Raw genomic sequence first — 15,878 nt, 5'->3', positions numbered from 1 at the left:
TGGGCTGGAAGAAAACCCAACACTGAATGTTGCACCAAACAAAAAGACAAAGTCAAGCTCCAGGAAGCTATTCTGGGGCAAAATGACCCTGCCAGCAGTGTAAGGAAGGAGGAAAGAAAGGATGAGGGGGTGCCTATATGGGGCTGCAGAGGAACAGTGTCTCTCCAGACTGGGGCAGAGGCACACTCAGGTCTCACTGCAGGTCACATAGGGACCAGCTCCAGCAGCTTTTGCAAGTGCTGAATGGCATTTGAGAGTTGCCAAGAATGTCCACTGTGTCTCTCTTTTTGGGGCCTCTCTTATTACCTCAATTTACAAGCAGGCAAAGGAAAATAACCATCACCTGCCCTTCCCCCTCCCAGCAAAACCCTGTTCAGCTGCAAAACCCTTTCAGCAAAGAGCTTTTCCAATATTAAAAGTACACTTTATTTTTCTGTACAATTCTTATGCAAATCTCCAGGTGTGGAAATGTCCACTGTGTCCCCGGAAAAAGTTGCAGATTGTTCTGCTGCCATGAGGCTCCGTCCAGAACTGTCCAGGAGGGGCTCAAAGCCAGGACCACCAAAATCAAGTGCTGATGTTTTCTAGGTGCAGGGAGGAGAGCAGGAAGGAGAGGGAGGGGAAGGCAGTCCTGCTCTGCCGTGGGGTCATGAGTGACCAGAGCCTTCCGTGGGTGGCAGGAGAGGCACCCTCAAGTTCACGTCATCGCTCGTGCTTAGTGTGGGAGTCGCTGCGTTCAACCGTCACCCCGTTCCCATTCCGCGTCACCTCCTTCCTGTTCCAGTCCTTCTCCAGGTAAAACTCAGCGAGCACGGGGCAGTGCTCCGAGGCCACCCCACCCCAGGACCAGTTATCGGGGATCCATGGGTTTGTGAGCCCTTCTCGCACGACAGCCCAGTGGCCTGCATCAAAGAGAGGCACAGGGAAACGTTAGGTGACAATGCCCAGAGTGAGCCTGACCCAAATAAAGGTTACACGACTTCAAACAAGCAGCTCTACCTGTGAAAACCTTTTTCAAGCTCCGACTGATCCAGATGTTATCCAGCGACTTGGACCCTTGTGGGTTCTTTGTGCTGATGTTGGTGAAGGTGCTGGAAGGGACCAGGTGGTGAAACTTCTCCTTCCTCAGGATGTCATGGTCGCTGCTGTCTGGGGCCTGGTTAAAATCTCCAAGGATTATTACATCTTTTTCTCCTGGAAAACAAGAAAAATAGAGAAGAATGGGAGGAATGGACATCCATCAGTCAAGTACAAGAGGATTAATGGAAATAGGAAAAGTACAAATACTTAATAAACAAAGTGATTGTATTCTGAACTCCTGAAAGAAATGCTGTTTAAAGCCCTTTTCACTGACTGTTCACTCATGGCCATTCTCTTCATGACAATAAAACCAGCCGGTATACATTTGATGCTTGTTTTAAAAATACCTCATTTATTATAGAGTCACAGAATCATAGAAAATGCTGAGTTGAAAGGGCCTCATAAGGGTCATTGAGTCCAACTCCTGGTCCTGCACAGGACACCCCAAGTGACACCATGTGCCTGACAGCATTGTCCAAACACTTGTTGAACTCAGGCAGGCTTTGTGCTGTGATCACTTCTCTGGGGAGCCTGTCCCCAACCACTCTCTGGGTGAGGAACTTCTTCCTAATACCCCACATAAACCTCTGAACTCAGCTTCAGGCCATTCCCTCAGGTCCTGTCCCTGGGCACAAAAGTGAAGAGATCAGTACCTGCCCCTCCTCTTCCCCTCTTGAGGATGTTCAAGATCACAATGAGATCTCCCCTCAGTCTCCTCTCCTCCAGGCTGAACAGGCCAAGTGACCTCAGCTGCTCTTCATACCACTTCCCCTCAAGGCCCTTCACCATCCTCATGGTGTTCCTCTGGACACTCTCGAAGAGCTAAATGTCTTTTTTATGTTGTGACACCCCAAACTGCCCCCAGAACTCAAAGTGAGGCCACCACAATGCAGAGCAGAGCGGGACAATCCCCTCCCTTGCCCAGCTGGTGTTGCTGTCCCTGATGCCCCCCAGGACATGGTGGCCCTCCTGGCTGCCAGGGCACTGCTGACTCATGTTCAACTTGCCATCAACCAGCAGCTCCAGGTCTTTTTTCCACAGGGCTGCTCTTCAGCCTCTCATTTCCCAGTCTGTGCACACAACCAGGGTTGCCCCATCCCAGGCGCAGAATCTGGAACTTGCCCTTGCTAATCTTCATATGGTTGGTGATTTTCCACCTCTCTAGTTTGTTGAGGTTCTCTTCAGAACCTGTCTGCTCTCAAGGGAGCTGACAGCTCCTCACAATGTAGTGTTGTTTTCAAACTTAGTATTCCTTCAAGTCCCATGTCCATTACTGAAGATGTTGAAGAGAACTGGACTAAGGATGGAGTTCTGTGGAACCCCCCTAGTGACCAGATGCCAGCCTGATGTCACCCCATTCACTGTAAATTTTTGGGCCTGATCTGTGACCTAGTTGCTCACCCATCATGTAACGTGGTTATCCACATGTGTGCTGGACATTTTGTCCAGAAGGGTACTGTGAGAGACAAGCATTACTGAAGCCCAAAGATTACTGTCTTTTCCTTGCTACTCCCTGTTAGTGACAAACTCAAAGACAAGCAGTTTTAGTCTCAGAGGTTTTTAGAAATCTGTGCCTTTTTGTTTTGTTTTGTTTTTCTGCAGGAAATATCTTCTGGTTTTAACTTACGTGAACATTTTAAAATAGATTTTCTTTAAGATTCAAGAACACTTTTGTGAGGAACCCAAGAAGACGCAGCGTTATGCTGGTATACACCATATTGCCAAAAGTGCAATGCTCATTCTAATCTCTGCATTAGAAAAATCCCAAGGAATAGGACCAAGGAGCAGTCTCTGCAAGGAGCATCATCTTCTGATGGCAGAAGATGAGTTGAGAAACCACACAGACACTTCCTGACTACACCAACTTTATTTTGCCTGGTTGACTGAAGGGATAGTGCTCAACTTGAAACAAAAAATTACTTCAGTTATGTTTTGTTTCCAACCCTAATAAAGGAGAATAGAAACTCCAGACCCCAATCTCATATCCACAACGTGTGCTCTCCTGTCCCCACAGATGTGGATGCAGATATCCTACCTGTGTCCTTGGGTAAGAGGACAAAGCACACACCTCCTTGCCCATCTCAAACCACTGCCAGAAATGTCTGACAAGACAACTGCAGAAGAATGCTGAGAGCTGACCAGAGATGCTGCCAAGTCACAACTTGACACTCAAGAAGGATGGTGAAATGAGGCACAAATGCACAAAAAAAAAAAAAAAATATGCCAAAGCTGACTTCAGAGAAGAGATCTATGAATAGTCTATAAGCTTTTTCTTTCCTGGGATTGAAGTGTGAGAGGAGATGGGGTGGACAGATTTTCTCTACCATACTCAGTGCTCTGGATAAACCTCATTTTTTGCTGTTGCTGTAGAAGTCGCTTTCCAGGAGAGGGAGCACAAGCTCAACAAAATCTATGCCACTCCTGTCTTGCAGTGCAGAAAAGATGAACTGGGAAAAGGCAAGAGAGCAAGTGAGATTGAAGGGATATTACTTACAAATACTTCAAAACATGGTGCTTGCTAAGATGAAGAGGGGCAATGAATAGTTAGTGAAAATATTTGTGGTTTCTCTGCCCTTTCTAAGTCGCAAATCATATTGTAAACAACATGAAGTTTAAATACCATTCTACAAAGCATTCATTACAGTAGTCTTCCCACCTTTGAAGGATAAAAACCCAGCTGAATCTGAACCTGAGTTTTTTTAGGCTCCATCAGAACCCAGAAGAAAAATCAGTCATTGTCTAATGGGATGACCGTGCCTGCTATGAGCTGGTAGTTGTGCATACATCTCACGACAAAGATCTTTTGCAAGATTTCTTGTTTGGACCAGGAATCCTGAAGTGTAACTTTGGTCCTTCAGTGCTAACACTTGCTTAATTCCCAGGCAGCACTTGGCTCCTTCCGTCTCCACACTATGTTGGAAAAGACCATTACAGAAACCTCTGGAGCAAATCCTTGGTATTTAAAAATGATAGACATTATGATAGACATACTGCTGGGATCTTAACAGCAGTACCTTGATTATGCACAAAATCGATTCTACTCTATCCTAAACTACTCATGTTTTTTTTAGCAAATCTTCAAGACTACCTCCCTTACATGAAATATCTGTGGAAAAACCCCACTGCACTTACAAGTGAAAATTTTAAATGACCGAAAATTTTAACCTCTCCATTCTGGAGAGGTTAGAAAAAGCAGAGGATAAAAGCTACAGCACTTGTATGCATGCTTGGAAGGAGGTAAGAAGTCGGCTTGCAGCTGACTGCCCAGGGAGGGAATCACTATATTCTTCACCCATTTAGAATTTGCATGCAGAATAACTAAGCATAAAATCACAACCAAGCGTAAACTTGACAGACAGAATAGGCTGGAGCTTGTTAAAGAAGCTGAAACCCCATTTGCCATTGGGGAGAGAAGGGAGTACTTTTGGTTCCCCTCTGACAGGAGCTCCTCAGACTGCAGAGGAGTGGGGAATACATCAGGCAGCCCTGTGCTAAGCAAGGAAGAGCAAGCAACCAGTTCTCTAGACAACCACCAACTTCATTTCCCCTTTGTCCTGGCTCACTCGCAGCCCTGCTCCTACCTCTGCCAGCTCCTGCAACAACAACATCATGCATGCCAGCACTGCAGGTTTGTGTCTGTCTGCCTCCCAAGACCCTGACAGGCATCCAGCCATGAGAGGGAAGGAAGTGAACCCGCCTGGATGCTCCCAAGTGTGTGACTCTGTCTAACTGGACACTCCTGGGTCTCTCAGCAGAGGCAGGGAGCAGAGCTGCCCACAGCAGCTGCAGCTCTCAGGGGTCTCATGGATGAGCTCCAATGGCTCTCAGCCAAACTTAGCAAAAGTTCTGGAAGAAATCATGCCCTTGCCCATAGTGAGAGATGATAACTGATCAAAAACTGCAATCATGATGCCCACAGTTACAATCAGATGGAGAGAAAACCAGAAAATAAGACAATCCTATTGGTGCTGTGCTGTGATTCTCCTCTTTTGGAGAAAATTAGTTTAAGACTGGCAGGGCTTGATTCTGCTCCTCAGGAGCCAGAGGCTCCTCAGCTAATGCAATCTGGTCCTCCAACAGACAGAGCAGCAGGAGCTCTCTTAACAACCAATCTTCTGCTGCAAAGGTCCCTGACACAGACTGCACTGTCCACAAGGACCCAGAGCCTCCATCTGTTGGGACATGGTGCCATAAAGCCCACAGCAGCCAGGCACGTGTCCTGTTCATGACCTCTCAGCAGTGCTCTCACACACATTCACACCCGTCTGGGCCCAAATGTGCCTTGTGCCTTATCAATGGAGAACTCCTCAGGTGAAAAAATAAGTCTGGTCTGTTTGCAAAGGCATTTTCAAATTCACTAAAGCACCAGCAAATTTTGGCAGTGCCTGCAGCTGGCTCTTGGCCAGCAAAGCAAAGCAGAAGCTTAACTCAGCCCTCTGCTGCAGTGGCTGAGCTCTGGTGTGCCAAGGCAATCAGCTGAGGGACTGACAGTGCCTGCAGAAGGTCTGCAGTGCTGAAATCTGCCTCTCTGCAGGAACAGGGAAACCCTCCTTTGCTTCATAGCAGGGCAAGGGGACCTCTGTAGGAGATACTTCCTGCCATGCCCTTTACCTTGCTCTGAATGATTTCCCTCATGAATTAAACAGACTCTTAAATGCTCAAATCCTTCCTGGACAGAGTGACACACATATGATGGAAGGATGTGATGTTACATTGGCTGCTACTAAGTCTTCTCAGAAGTCTTGTAAGCCCAGTCCCTGATGCATGGGTAACCCATGGAATATGGCCAAGCCAAGTGAGAGAAGATACCACAGAATCACAGCATGGTTTGTGTTGGAAGGGACCCTTAAAGATCATCTAGTTTGAGCCCCCTGCCATGGGCAGGGACACCTTCCACTAGACCAGATCATTCTAAGCCCCATCCAGCTTGGCCTTGAATACTGCCAAGGAGGAGCATCCACAGCTGCTCTGGGCAACTTGTGCTTCGCCACCCTCACAATCAAGAATTTCTTCCTAATATCCTAATATCTCATCTAAAACTGCCCTCTTTCATTTTAAGGCCATTCCTCCTTGTTCTATCACTCCATGTCCTCGTAAAAAGTCCCTCTTCAGCTTTCTGGTAGGCCCACTTCAGTTACTGGAAGACTGCTGTAAGATATTCCCTAAGTCTTCTCTTCTTCAGACTGAACAACCCCAGATACCTCAGCCTTTCTTCACAGGAGAGCTTTCTAGCCCTCTGATCATGTTCACAGCCCTTCTGTGGACTTGCTCCAACAGGTCCATATCCTTCCTATGCTGGGGATCCCAGAGTTGGGTGCAGCTCTCCAGGTGGGGTCACATGAGAGACAGAATCCCCTCCCTCACCCTGCTGGCCACGCTGCTTTTGATGCAGCCAGGGATGAGGCTGCCTTTCTGGGCTGCAAGTGCATATGGCTGGGTCATGTCCAGCCACTCATCCACCAGCACTTGCCAGCTCTTCTCCTCAGGACTCTCTCAATCCACCCAGCACCCTGGTCCCAGCCACTAGCAGGACATCCAGAATAACACCTGTGTGCTGCCCATGGGCACCACACTGGAGACGAACTGGTGGAGCTTTGAGAGAAGACAGAAGAGCTGCTGCAAAAAGTTAGCTGTGAGCAGCTAACAGCCACTGCATCTCTCCAGTACAGATGAAAGGAAGAAAAGAGAGGGAAAAAGAAACCAGGACCCACCAATCTAATGGGAGAAATATGGAGATACTATACCCTGTGTCAAGGGAGGCTGTGGATAGTAAACAATGTTCCTCAAATGCTCACCTGCCTCTTAGTAAGAATAAAAGAAAATAGAACAGGCATCTGTTAGCAAAATGGGAACAGAAACTCAAATTTGCAGTACCCACACACAAACCAGTTCTTACTGCCCATATTGTGTGGACTAATTTGGAAAAAACTGAAGGATGGTGGTCATTTTTAGCATGAAATTCATTTTGGCAGGGCAATTCGGTACTTCAAAGTCACATGTGTGCACTACCATTTCTGTAGGAGACCACACCTGCATCCCACAAGTTTAGAGGAATCTGAATTTCTTCTTTTGTGAAAGACTAAGCCAAGAACAAGCATGCTCCAGTAATGTGCTGGCCATATGAAAATATTAAAACATGAAATAAAGAGAACACCAACAGTCTAAATTTAGATGCAGTGGAAGTGCTGCTCAGTTGACTTCAGAAGAGCTACACATTTATCCCATGTTTCAGTTCAGCCTTTGGGGACTAAACAACTGATCCTTTTGTTTACCTTCATCCTTTCCAATTTTAAGGTATGTGGACAAACACTTAAATCAGTAGCACTCAAAATAGCTCTGACTGGCTTCTGCAGCTCAAAAGGAACTACAATAGAGCACGCAGAAAAACTGCAAATACCTCTTGAGTTATACAAGAGGGACATTAACACTTCCAAGTGACCAAACTTGCTGAGCTGGGCCAAGTTGAAAATCATCACGAGAATAACCTTGGAACCCTTTCACATCTTTCTTGAGCAGTAAACAAAGGGCTGGACTTTTTCTGTTCCAGTAACAAGATCAGCAACATTTAGAATCTAAACTGCTTTGTTCTGCTTCACAGGAAGTTAAACATAATTTGAAAGCTTCAAAGTAAAAAGCAAACTCACAGAGATGAAGTAAAGAAATCCAGCTGCCTATTTCAGGGCTCAAGCTCAGGTCTAAATTCTGGTGTCATTTCATCCTCATGTAAAGCCAGAGCAACTTCTTTCAAATCAACAAAATTATTCTACATATTACATCCAGGCACCAAAGCAGGATTTGGTCTCTTTTCCCATTAGCAGTCATCTGCAAATTTGCATTGGGTTTTCCAAAGAGCTTCCAATTATCCAAAAATTAAATATATAGAACTATTTCTCTTGGAAGAAAAAAAAAATTAAGCTTTGCTCTGATAACAGGTAGATGTCATTTCCACAAAGAACTTAAAATAAGGTCTCAACTCTAGTGACTTTTCTTTCCTTTCGCAGAATTTGCTGTTACAGTAGCACAAAACTAGAAGGAACTTAATTTGAAAAAGTGGTGTCAAAGCCAGCAGGATCTCCTGTGCTGTTTGTGTTAATTAGGAAAGACTGTAAGACAATGAGCAAGGGAAAAGCACATTTGTCATGCTATGCATCACACAAATATGGGTAAAGACAATTGTGAGGCTGATAAGGGTATTTCTGAAATGCTCACCGAGACAAAGTCCACTCTTTCAAAAATTCCTTTGAATTAGAAAGTGTGCATGTGACAGCTGGCAGAAAAAACCCCTGCCTTACCTTTCAGAGTCTCCTGCAAACTCTGTGCACAGGCTGCCAGTTTGTGACTGTCATGGTTCTTCCCGCTGTTCTCCCCTGCGGAGGGCGGCAGGGCCAGGTGAAGGTTAACCACGGTCAGGTCATTCATTCCAACCTGGGGGGCAAGGAGGAGAAATCAATGCCTGCACATGGGGAATAGAAGGTCACAACACAAAACCACGTGCCAGCTCCCAGCACTTTCAGTGGTAAATCTGGAGCAGTAGGACTCAGACTGCTGTGTATGTGGTGTGTCTTGGTGTGTCTCAGTGTGGGGAGGAAGAGGAGGGAGGCATTTGCGTTTTGCGGCTTTGTTTGCAGTAACCTCATACCCTCTCAGTTCTGGGGAAACTGGTTTGCATTAGCAAACCGCTTCCTTTCACCACTGTGGTGAAAAAGTCAGCAGAATGAAGTCAGCTGCTTATGAAAATCAGTTTATGCAAAACCAGTTGTTAATAAGCTACAAATAATGTCATGGTCATTACAGGGGCTAATTACTGCTGTCTTGTGATTAGCCCTACCTTGTCACAGAGACTAACCAAGAAACTTAATGTACCTTGAAAGGAGTTGTTGGCTCCCTGCAATCTCCTGTTCACCTTCCTGGAATCACTTTGACCTATTTGTATGATCAATTAATTACTAATACTTTATTTATTAATAATTATTCAATTAATGCTTCTCTCAAAGCATTACCAGAGATGTCAATTTCCCTAGGCTGGACCCTTTCATCACAGCCTGTGTGGAGATGGGCTCTCTCTGCTCACATATTTGCTCCAGCATATACCCAAGAACTGGTTCCAGAAATGATGATATTCTTTTAGATAGGTTTAGCTCTAGTGAAAAAGCTTTAAAATGGAAACTCTGAAGTGTGACAGCAACAGAAGTCCAAGTCTTACTGAAGCACTGTGACTTATACACACACATACTCATATATATATATATATATATATATAAATATAAATATATATATATATATATGTGTGTGTGTGTGTGTGTGTGTCTAAATATATATATGTAAAATTCATCTCCATTCTCCCTCATTCTCCCTGCACTCATCCCTCTTTGTGGCAGTGACAAGAATCCCAGCCCTGTGGCCTGGCTGCTATTGAAGATCCACTGACCCTCAGGTTCTCAAATACTCCCTTGCAGCAAGGTTTGCTCCCACAGGAGCAAGGGAAAGGACTGACTGTGGTGAGCTACCCCATGTATTAAGGTGCATTAAACACCTATCCATAATCAAGCCATGGGACAGTGATAAGAAGGGTCAGAGGCTCGTGCAAATTTTTATCTGTGAGGAGGCTGTGTCTCTTTTCACCATAGCCAAATTCTTTTTAGTAAAAGGTTGGACTGGCACTGTGGCAGTTACCTTGAAATGTGCAAGATAAGGATGAGGATATGAGTGCCTCCCATTGCCATTAGTCTGTGCAGTCTCCTGAGACGAGGCATCTTTCAGCTCAATGCCAGCTGTTGTATCCCAGATGAAGCCAGAATATTCAACTCCCTGGAATTAAAAAGGAAAAAGAGAAATACCGGTCACAAGATGGTAAAACCAAAACATTCTGCCCAAATTCAGCCCCATATCTATCTATTGATCTATCTATCTATCTATCTATCTATCTATCTATCTATCTATCTATCTATCTATCTATCTCTCTCTATATATATAATATATATATATATATCTTTATCTAGGCTTGGTGCCTGCCGAGGGCAGGAAGCCTAAAGGAGAAACAGTTTCCTGGGCTTTTAGTGGAAGATACAGAGGACAAATAGGCTTCTTCAGTTCCCTACCAAAACTCCCACCAGATGTGGGAGGAATGCTTCCTGGGAAGCTCCACTGACTTCACTGAAGAGTGCATGTGCCAAGCTGAAACACTTATCACTCTGCTACTCGCAGCCCCTCACATCTGCATACTGGCTATTGGACACCCAGGCTAATTCCAGCACTGCTCCAGTAAAGCCAGGGATTTAACAGTCTGTTTTATCTTCCAGAGGCAGAGCATGGTCAGGACCACTGCAGGGCTGAAGGATGCTGCCCCTCATGTGTGTGTTTGGGCTGACCTGTCCTCATTTCCTCTTACTCCAGGCAAGGCATTGGATACCTCTGAGTGTGGTCAGTAATGAGGTAGTTTGTTACCCTCATGATTAATTGTCTAACCACGAGTTTGGTGTCCTGAGGTCTCGCTGGGTGACTGCTAAGGCTTGCAGCAGACGATGCTGTGCACAGTTGTTCCTTCTCCCCAGGCTCCACACCATCTCACTGCCTTTTTTCAGCTGCAAGCTATAAATATCCCGGCCCCTTCAGTCTCTTAGTGTGAAATCTGGTCTAGACCTCTCAGCCCTATCAATTTCTCTGTCTTTTCCAGCTAGTATGCTTCATGCTCAGCTCTCTACTCCTTTCAGCTCTGCTTCTATGATCTTGAATGGGATTTTTTTTTGATCACTTCATGACGTGGAATTGGCATTTTCAGAAAGCTGTCTTTGCTGGTGACACCAGCAGCAGTATCTAATTCAAACACTGTCAGCCTCTTCTCCCATCACCCAGACACCATTTCCCTTGGCATCATTCAAACCCACTTCTCTTAGCAAATCACAATTAAATCTATTGCAAGGAAGAGTTTTCTCCATTTCAGCTGCAATAAAAAAGTGTTAACTGCTCTGCTGACTTCCCAAGAGCCTTGAAGGGATTCAGGCTGGTTCAAATTCTTTGGTAGCTCCTTCGATAAGTCACCTTTAAAATACTGACAAAATTATTCCACCAGTAAGAAGCCTAAGGTCTAAAAACTGATACAGGATAAGATGTGAAATAATAAAACTGCTGTCAACAGCTGTTGACTATTTCCAGGCTTCAGACTTTGTATCTACATGGCAGTCAAAAGTAACTGCCTGGTTGAAATGCTCAAACTGTATGGAAGCACAAGCCAGAAGTACCATTCACCATTTTGTGTTATTTAGCCCCACACAGCATCCCAAAATCACCTAGTGCCAAAGATGCTGTGTCCTAGGAGTTACACTGTGTAACCTCACTGCATTTGTGTACACAGTGCTCAAATCTGAGAGACTAACTAGCCCTAGAAAAAGAAGAGACTTTTTGGCTTGCTGAAGGGTTCTACAGCTCAGTCAGATTCCTGTTAAAGCAGCTAAAAGGAAGAGTCAATAGATAAAATTTCTATTCTTAGTTTGGCTGCACATTTCTCCCATAATTTTGGGAACTGTTCATCCTTATATTCCTGTCCATAAAACAAGGTGGATAATAATTTTTATTTAGTCGCCCTGTGGTCAAAGCTGCCATTGTTATCTTTGGAAGTACAGCTCAAGAAAGAACTGACTAAGACTCTGAATGTAACATAGAAATTCTGAGATATTTATTAATAATTCTTAATAAAAAAAGAAAAAGTGGAGGGAACAACTTTGACAACTTTGCATGGCTATTTATATTCAGTGTTTTTATGATCTGGCCTAAGAGATCCCAAAGGAAAACTCCAGCCACAAATAAAAATGTACTGAAGGGCATTTACATTCTGCACTGCAATTAAGTGTGGATTGTATTAAACTTTAGACACATTCAGACACTCTGTATCTTTCTAGACCCTTCTTGACACTGTGTCTGTCTAGCTAGAGTAAAATCCTTGTGCTGCCCAGGTGGTGGGTTTTGGATTTTGGGTTTATTTTCCCCTCGTTCTTGGGTTTTTCTCAGAAGGGCAATAAAAGGAGGTGCACCTGCAAAAACATGACTCCAAAACCAGTGAACGGTGGGTGATGCAACCTGATTTGGAAAAGCCAAAATAAAGAAATGTGGATTCTAAGCAGCATGGTATAAGACACAGCTGCAGCCACTTATTTAGTAATAACAGTGCTCAGAATGGATCATTCTGGATCAATAAATTGCTGAAGACTGCCCCATGTGCTAACAGGCACTACTTGTTATGTGACAGGTCTCAGATCCTGCTTCTACCCACAACAACATCCACACTGCAACAACTGCACCATGAGAACAACCCTGTTCAGCAGCAACAGTCTCCAGCTCAAGGTGGGCACTGCTCTGAAAAATCATTAGAACACTTAAAGGTGAAAGAGAGAGACTTCCCTTGGGAGAAACTGCTTTTGGGCACTGTTAGTGATGTCCAGCCAAGAGCAGCTACACTTTGAATATTGTCAAGGGTAGGCAGGTGCAGCTGTCACCATCTTAATAAATCAGTACTTCCCCGCAGTACACATTTAACCATATATATATATATACACACACATTTAAACACATTATATACATTTATACATTTCTATAATTTAAATACATTTATATATTTAATACATTTAAATATGTAAATATACATATACATAAATACATTTAAATACATTTATATACACACATTTAAACACACACACATATATATATATATATATATATATTCCCGGAGCAGAAGTTGCTGCAGGGAAAAGCACAGTGCAGCACAGTGCAGATTTCAAATGGAGTCCACAGTATTTTTAACACCTGTGCTGATGACTCTGGGGAACACAAAAGATAAACTCTTCTAGGTGAGGATGGCAGGCTCCAGGGCTCCTCTGAGGGCTCTTCACTTGCAAACTAGGAAAATGGTAGGAAACTGGGAAGGCCTCCCAAATGCCAGCCAGTGCAGCACCAGAGAGCAAGTTCAGGTGACTTGCACAAAAAATGTCGGAAGTATTGCAGCCTGCCAGGGGAAAAACTCAGGACTTCTACCTTGTCCAAAAGCATGGCTTTTCATCTATGTATCTGTTCTGCTTTTGTCCACCTCCCCTAAAAACATGCACACCAAATACACACACACCTCTTCCTCCTTACAAGTGCGCTCCAGTTCTTCCAAAACATAAATTGTAGAGTCAAATTAAAAGCTATAGGAACAGCCAGCTTAAAAAACAAGAAATACAAACCTTGCCAAAAAGGATTTGCAAAAAGTGTCGCCTTGAACATTCAAAATATGTCCTTGGTTAGAGGGGGGAAAAAAAGCAAAGCCAAAGTTCAGACTTAGGGATTAATGTACCTTGTGTAGCTGGCCTGAGGGTTTTTCGGAAACAACACCCTTCCAACATCCTCTAGGGCCCTTCCACTTGCGGATGTTTGGCAGCGTCGGCTGGTTCAGCTCCATACAAAACTAGAGAGAGAGGAAAGGGGAAAAAAATAACATCAGCTTGGAGAGTTTTTAAAAAAATTGCAAAATAAAGTGTGTAGTAAAGAACTGGTAAGAGGCATAGAGGAGCACAGGCTGTGCTCTCTGCCTCCCTGAAGGCTTGCAAAGGAGGTGGTCTGAGCCACATCCCAGGCTGACTCACCCCCAAATTGGAGATAAATAAAAACTAAAATAACTCCGTGCAAATCCTGCAAGGAGAACATTTATCCCTCAGACCGTTTTCTTTTCCTCCAGAGCTACTTGTCTGATTGGAAAGGGGTTTCCTCTGTGCTGCCTCCAAAGATGCTGGCTGCACCGTATCCCACCCCTGCCTGGGGCTTCACAAACAGCTGCAGAATCCTCCTGGGGGCAGGAGGCTGCCATAGCGTGGCTGGCCCCACTCCAACAATACAGCCACCAGCACATGAGAGGAAGGGTGTAGGCCAAGCTCAGTAGCTGGAGTTTTGGGGTTAAGGCTCCTCTGACTTTACGCCAGGGACACGTGCTCGATTTCCTCAGTGCATGAAGGAAGCAGCTGCACACTTGCACGCAGCTCTAGCACGTCCTTCTCATGCTTCCCAGAGGTGCTCATCTCCTTGGTCACTGCTGAACAGCCACAGCACTCAGACACCATTACATGTCCAAGCTCAGGACCAGAGCTAGAGAGGCTGAATCCTAACATCCAGCAGATCAGAGATACCAGAACTGTGGACACTGTGGAGAGCCCCTGAGTCTACCTGTGTAACATCTTGAGATTTAAATAAAAGTAACTATAACTAAACCAACTAACTAATTAAATAAATAAATAAGAAAAACCACCCTGGAATTTCTGGGATCTGAAATTCCTTGGTGCAGATAATATGGAATACTTTTTGTTAGGAGTTTTTCAAAACCAGGCTCAATAAGGGCTAGAGTCCTTTGCAAGGCTGATGTTGGCTCCAGGCAGGCTCTGGCTGAAAGCTGGCAGGGATAGGCAGCAGTCAGATAGATGCCCTGGTTGTGGCAGAGGTTCTGGCTGTGGGGAAAGGGGCTGGGAAAAAGTCATCCCTGTGAAAGAGCAACAGGGACCTTCCATCATGCATCATCTTGTTCTGATACTGGAGAAACTGGGTTGAAATGCAGAGGCTTTCACAGTGAAGAGGGATCCTCAGACAAAATCTTGGATCCAGAACACCCCTCCAGATCAAGCAGCAATTTAACAAAGGATTTGCAAGGCAAACAATAACCTCATGTGCACAGTGAATCTTTGCAGTGGGACGTGTCTCACAGTTTGAAGAGCTACAGAGCTGCATGGATATAAGTATTTCCTACATAGATATCAGTAAAATAATGGGATAGTTATTTTTATGTTTACCTTTTGATTCAGAAACTAAAATCAAATCCTGATCTTTTGCCGACTCCTTTGTCTGCAAGTTCAGCATCCTGCAGGCTTCTGAAGCTGTAGGCATTGAGTCAGACACACACAGCCCAGACACCCATATCTGCTTCAGAAGACCAAGAGCTGTTCTGGTTGCACACCCAAAGCAAAAACACTTGGCACAGCTTTTAAAAGTTTTCTGACGTGCAGAGGTTGGCTGGGGCTTCTTATTCAAGATGCCACAGTAACACACCACAATGTTGCCCATTATGTACCTTCAGGCAGTGCTGGGGCTGGGCTGATTTATGGAACTCAGAGGCAGGTAGGGTGTTTGCACAGCCTGGGAACACAGCTCTGCTCTCAGCCGATCACCAGGTGCTACTCAGCTAACACAATAAATCACAGCAGCAATAATTATTCACTCCTGATGCCAATCTGATATCTCAAACAGAGTGGATTTGGTCAATGAGTTTTCTAACACTTAAATAATTTGAATCAGAAAAACAAAATTATTGTTGAAATTAGGAGTTTAAATGTAACCTGACAAAAGACTTATCTCTAGGTTGCAGCTGCCTAGAAGGTCCAGTCAGCACAAAGCATATGACAGGACTGAAAAAATCCTACCATCATTTTATTAAAAAGAGCATCTGCAGTTGACTAGTTTGAGCAGTTTGCTTCCTTCAAATTGATTTTTTTTAAGGCCTTGATTTGACTTTGTGGATGCAAAAAGACGACAAATAAGATTACCTGGTTTGTTCAGAAAAAAAAAGCCCATTCTGGGTACAGCTCCAGCCACAGAGAACTTGGCCTACAGCAGCTGATTTCAATCTGTACTCATTTTCCAAGGCTTACAGGCACACATATTTTGAAGCTGTGACAGCATACTTGCTGAGGTCATGTTTTTTTGCTGAAGTGAGAATGGCATTTTTCAAATCATCTTGTTCTGCCCACAAAACCCAACGTCAACCAACATTACGCTTTCCCTCATGC

At 44.5% G+C, this 15,878-nt stretch overlaps 1 protein-coding gene across 1 annotated transcript in view; it reads right to left on the bottom strand.

Annotated features, from left to right (window-relative positions):
- Nucleotides 1-402: 402 nt before the first annotated feature.
- EEPD1 (endonuclease/exonuclease/phosphatase family domain containing 1) overlaps nucleotides 403-15,878 on the bottom strand; it is a 62,332-nt gene continuing 46,856 nt past the window's right edge. The window contains 5 exon segments of the mRNA XM_036379025.2: nucleotides 403-902; nucleotides 1,000-1,194; nucleotides 8,373-8,505; nucleotides 9,754-9,888; nucleotides 13,406-13,516. Coding sequence (XP_036234918.1) covers nucleotides 703-902; nucleotides 1,000-1,194; nucleotides 8,373-8,505; nucleotides 9,754-9,888; nucleotides 13,406-13,516 — 774 coding nt within the window. The 3' untranslated portion in view covers nucleotides 403-702.

This window comes from Molothrus ater, chromosome 1 (assembly GCF_012460135.2).
Source record: "Molothrus ater isolate BHLD 08-10-18 breed brown headed cowbird chromosome 1, BPBGC_Mater_1.1, whole genome shotgun sequence".
In the NCBI taxonomy this organism is placed as follows: domain Eukaryota; kingdom Metazoa; phylum Chordata; class Aves; order Passeriformes; family Icteridae; genus Molothrus; species Molothrus ater.
Note: the sequence above shows the minus strand (reverse complement) of the source record. Positions and strands in the feature narration are given on the sequence as shown.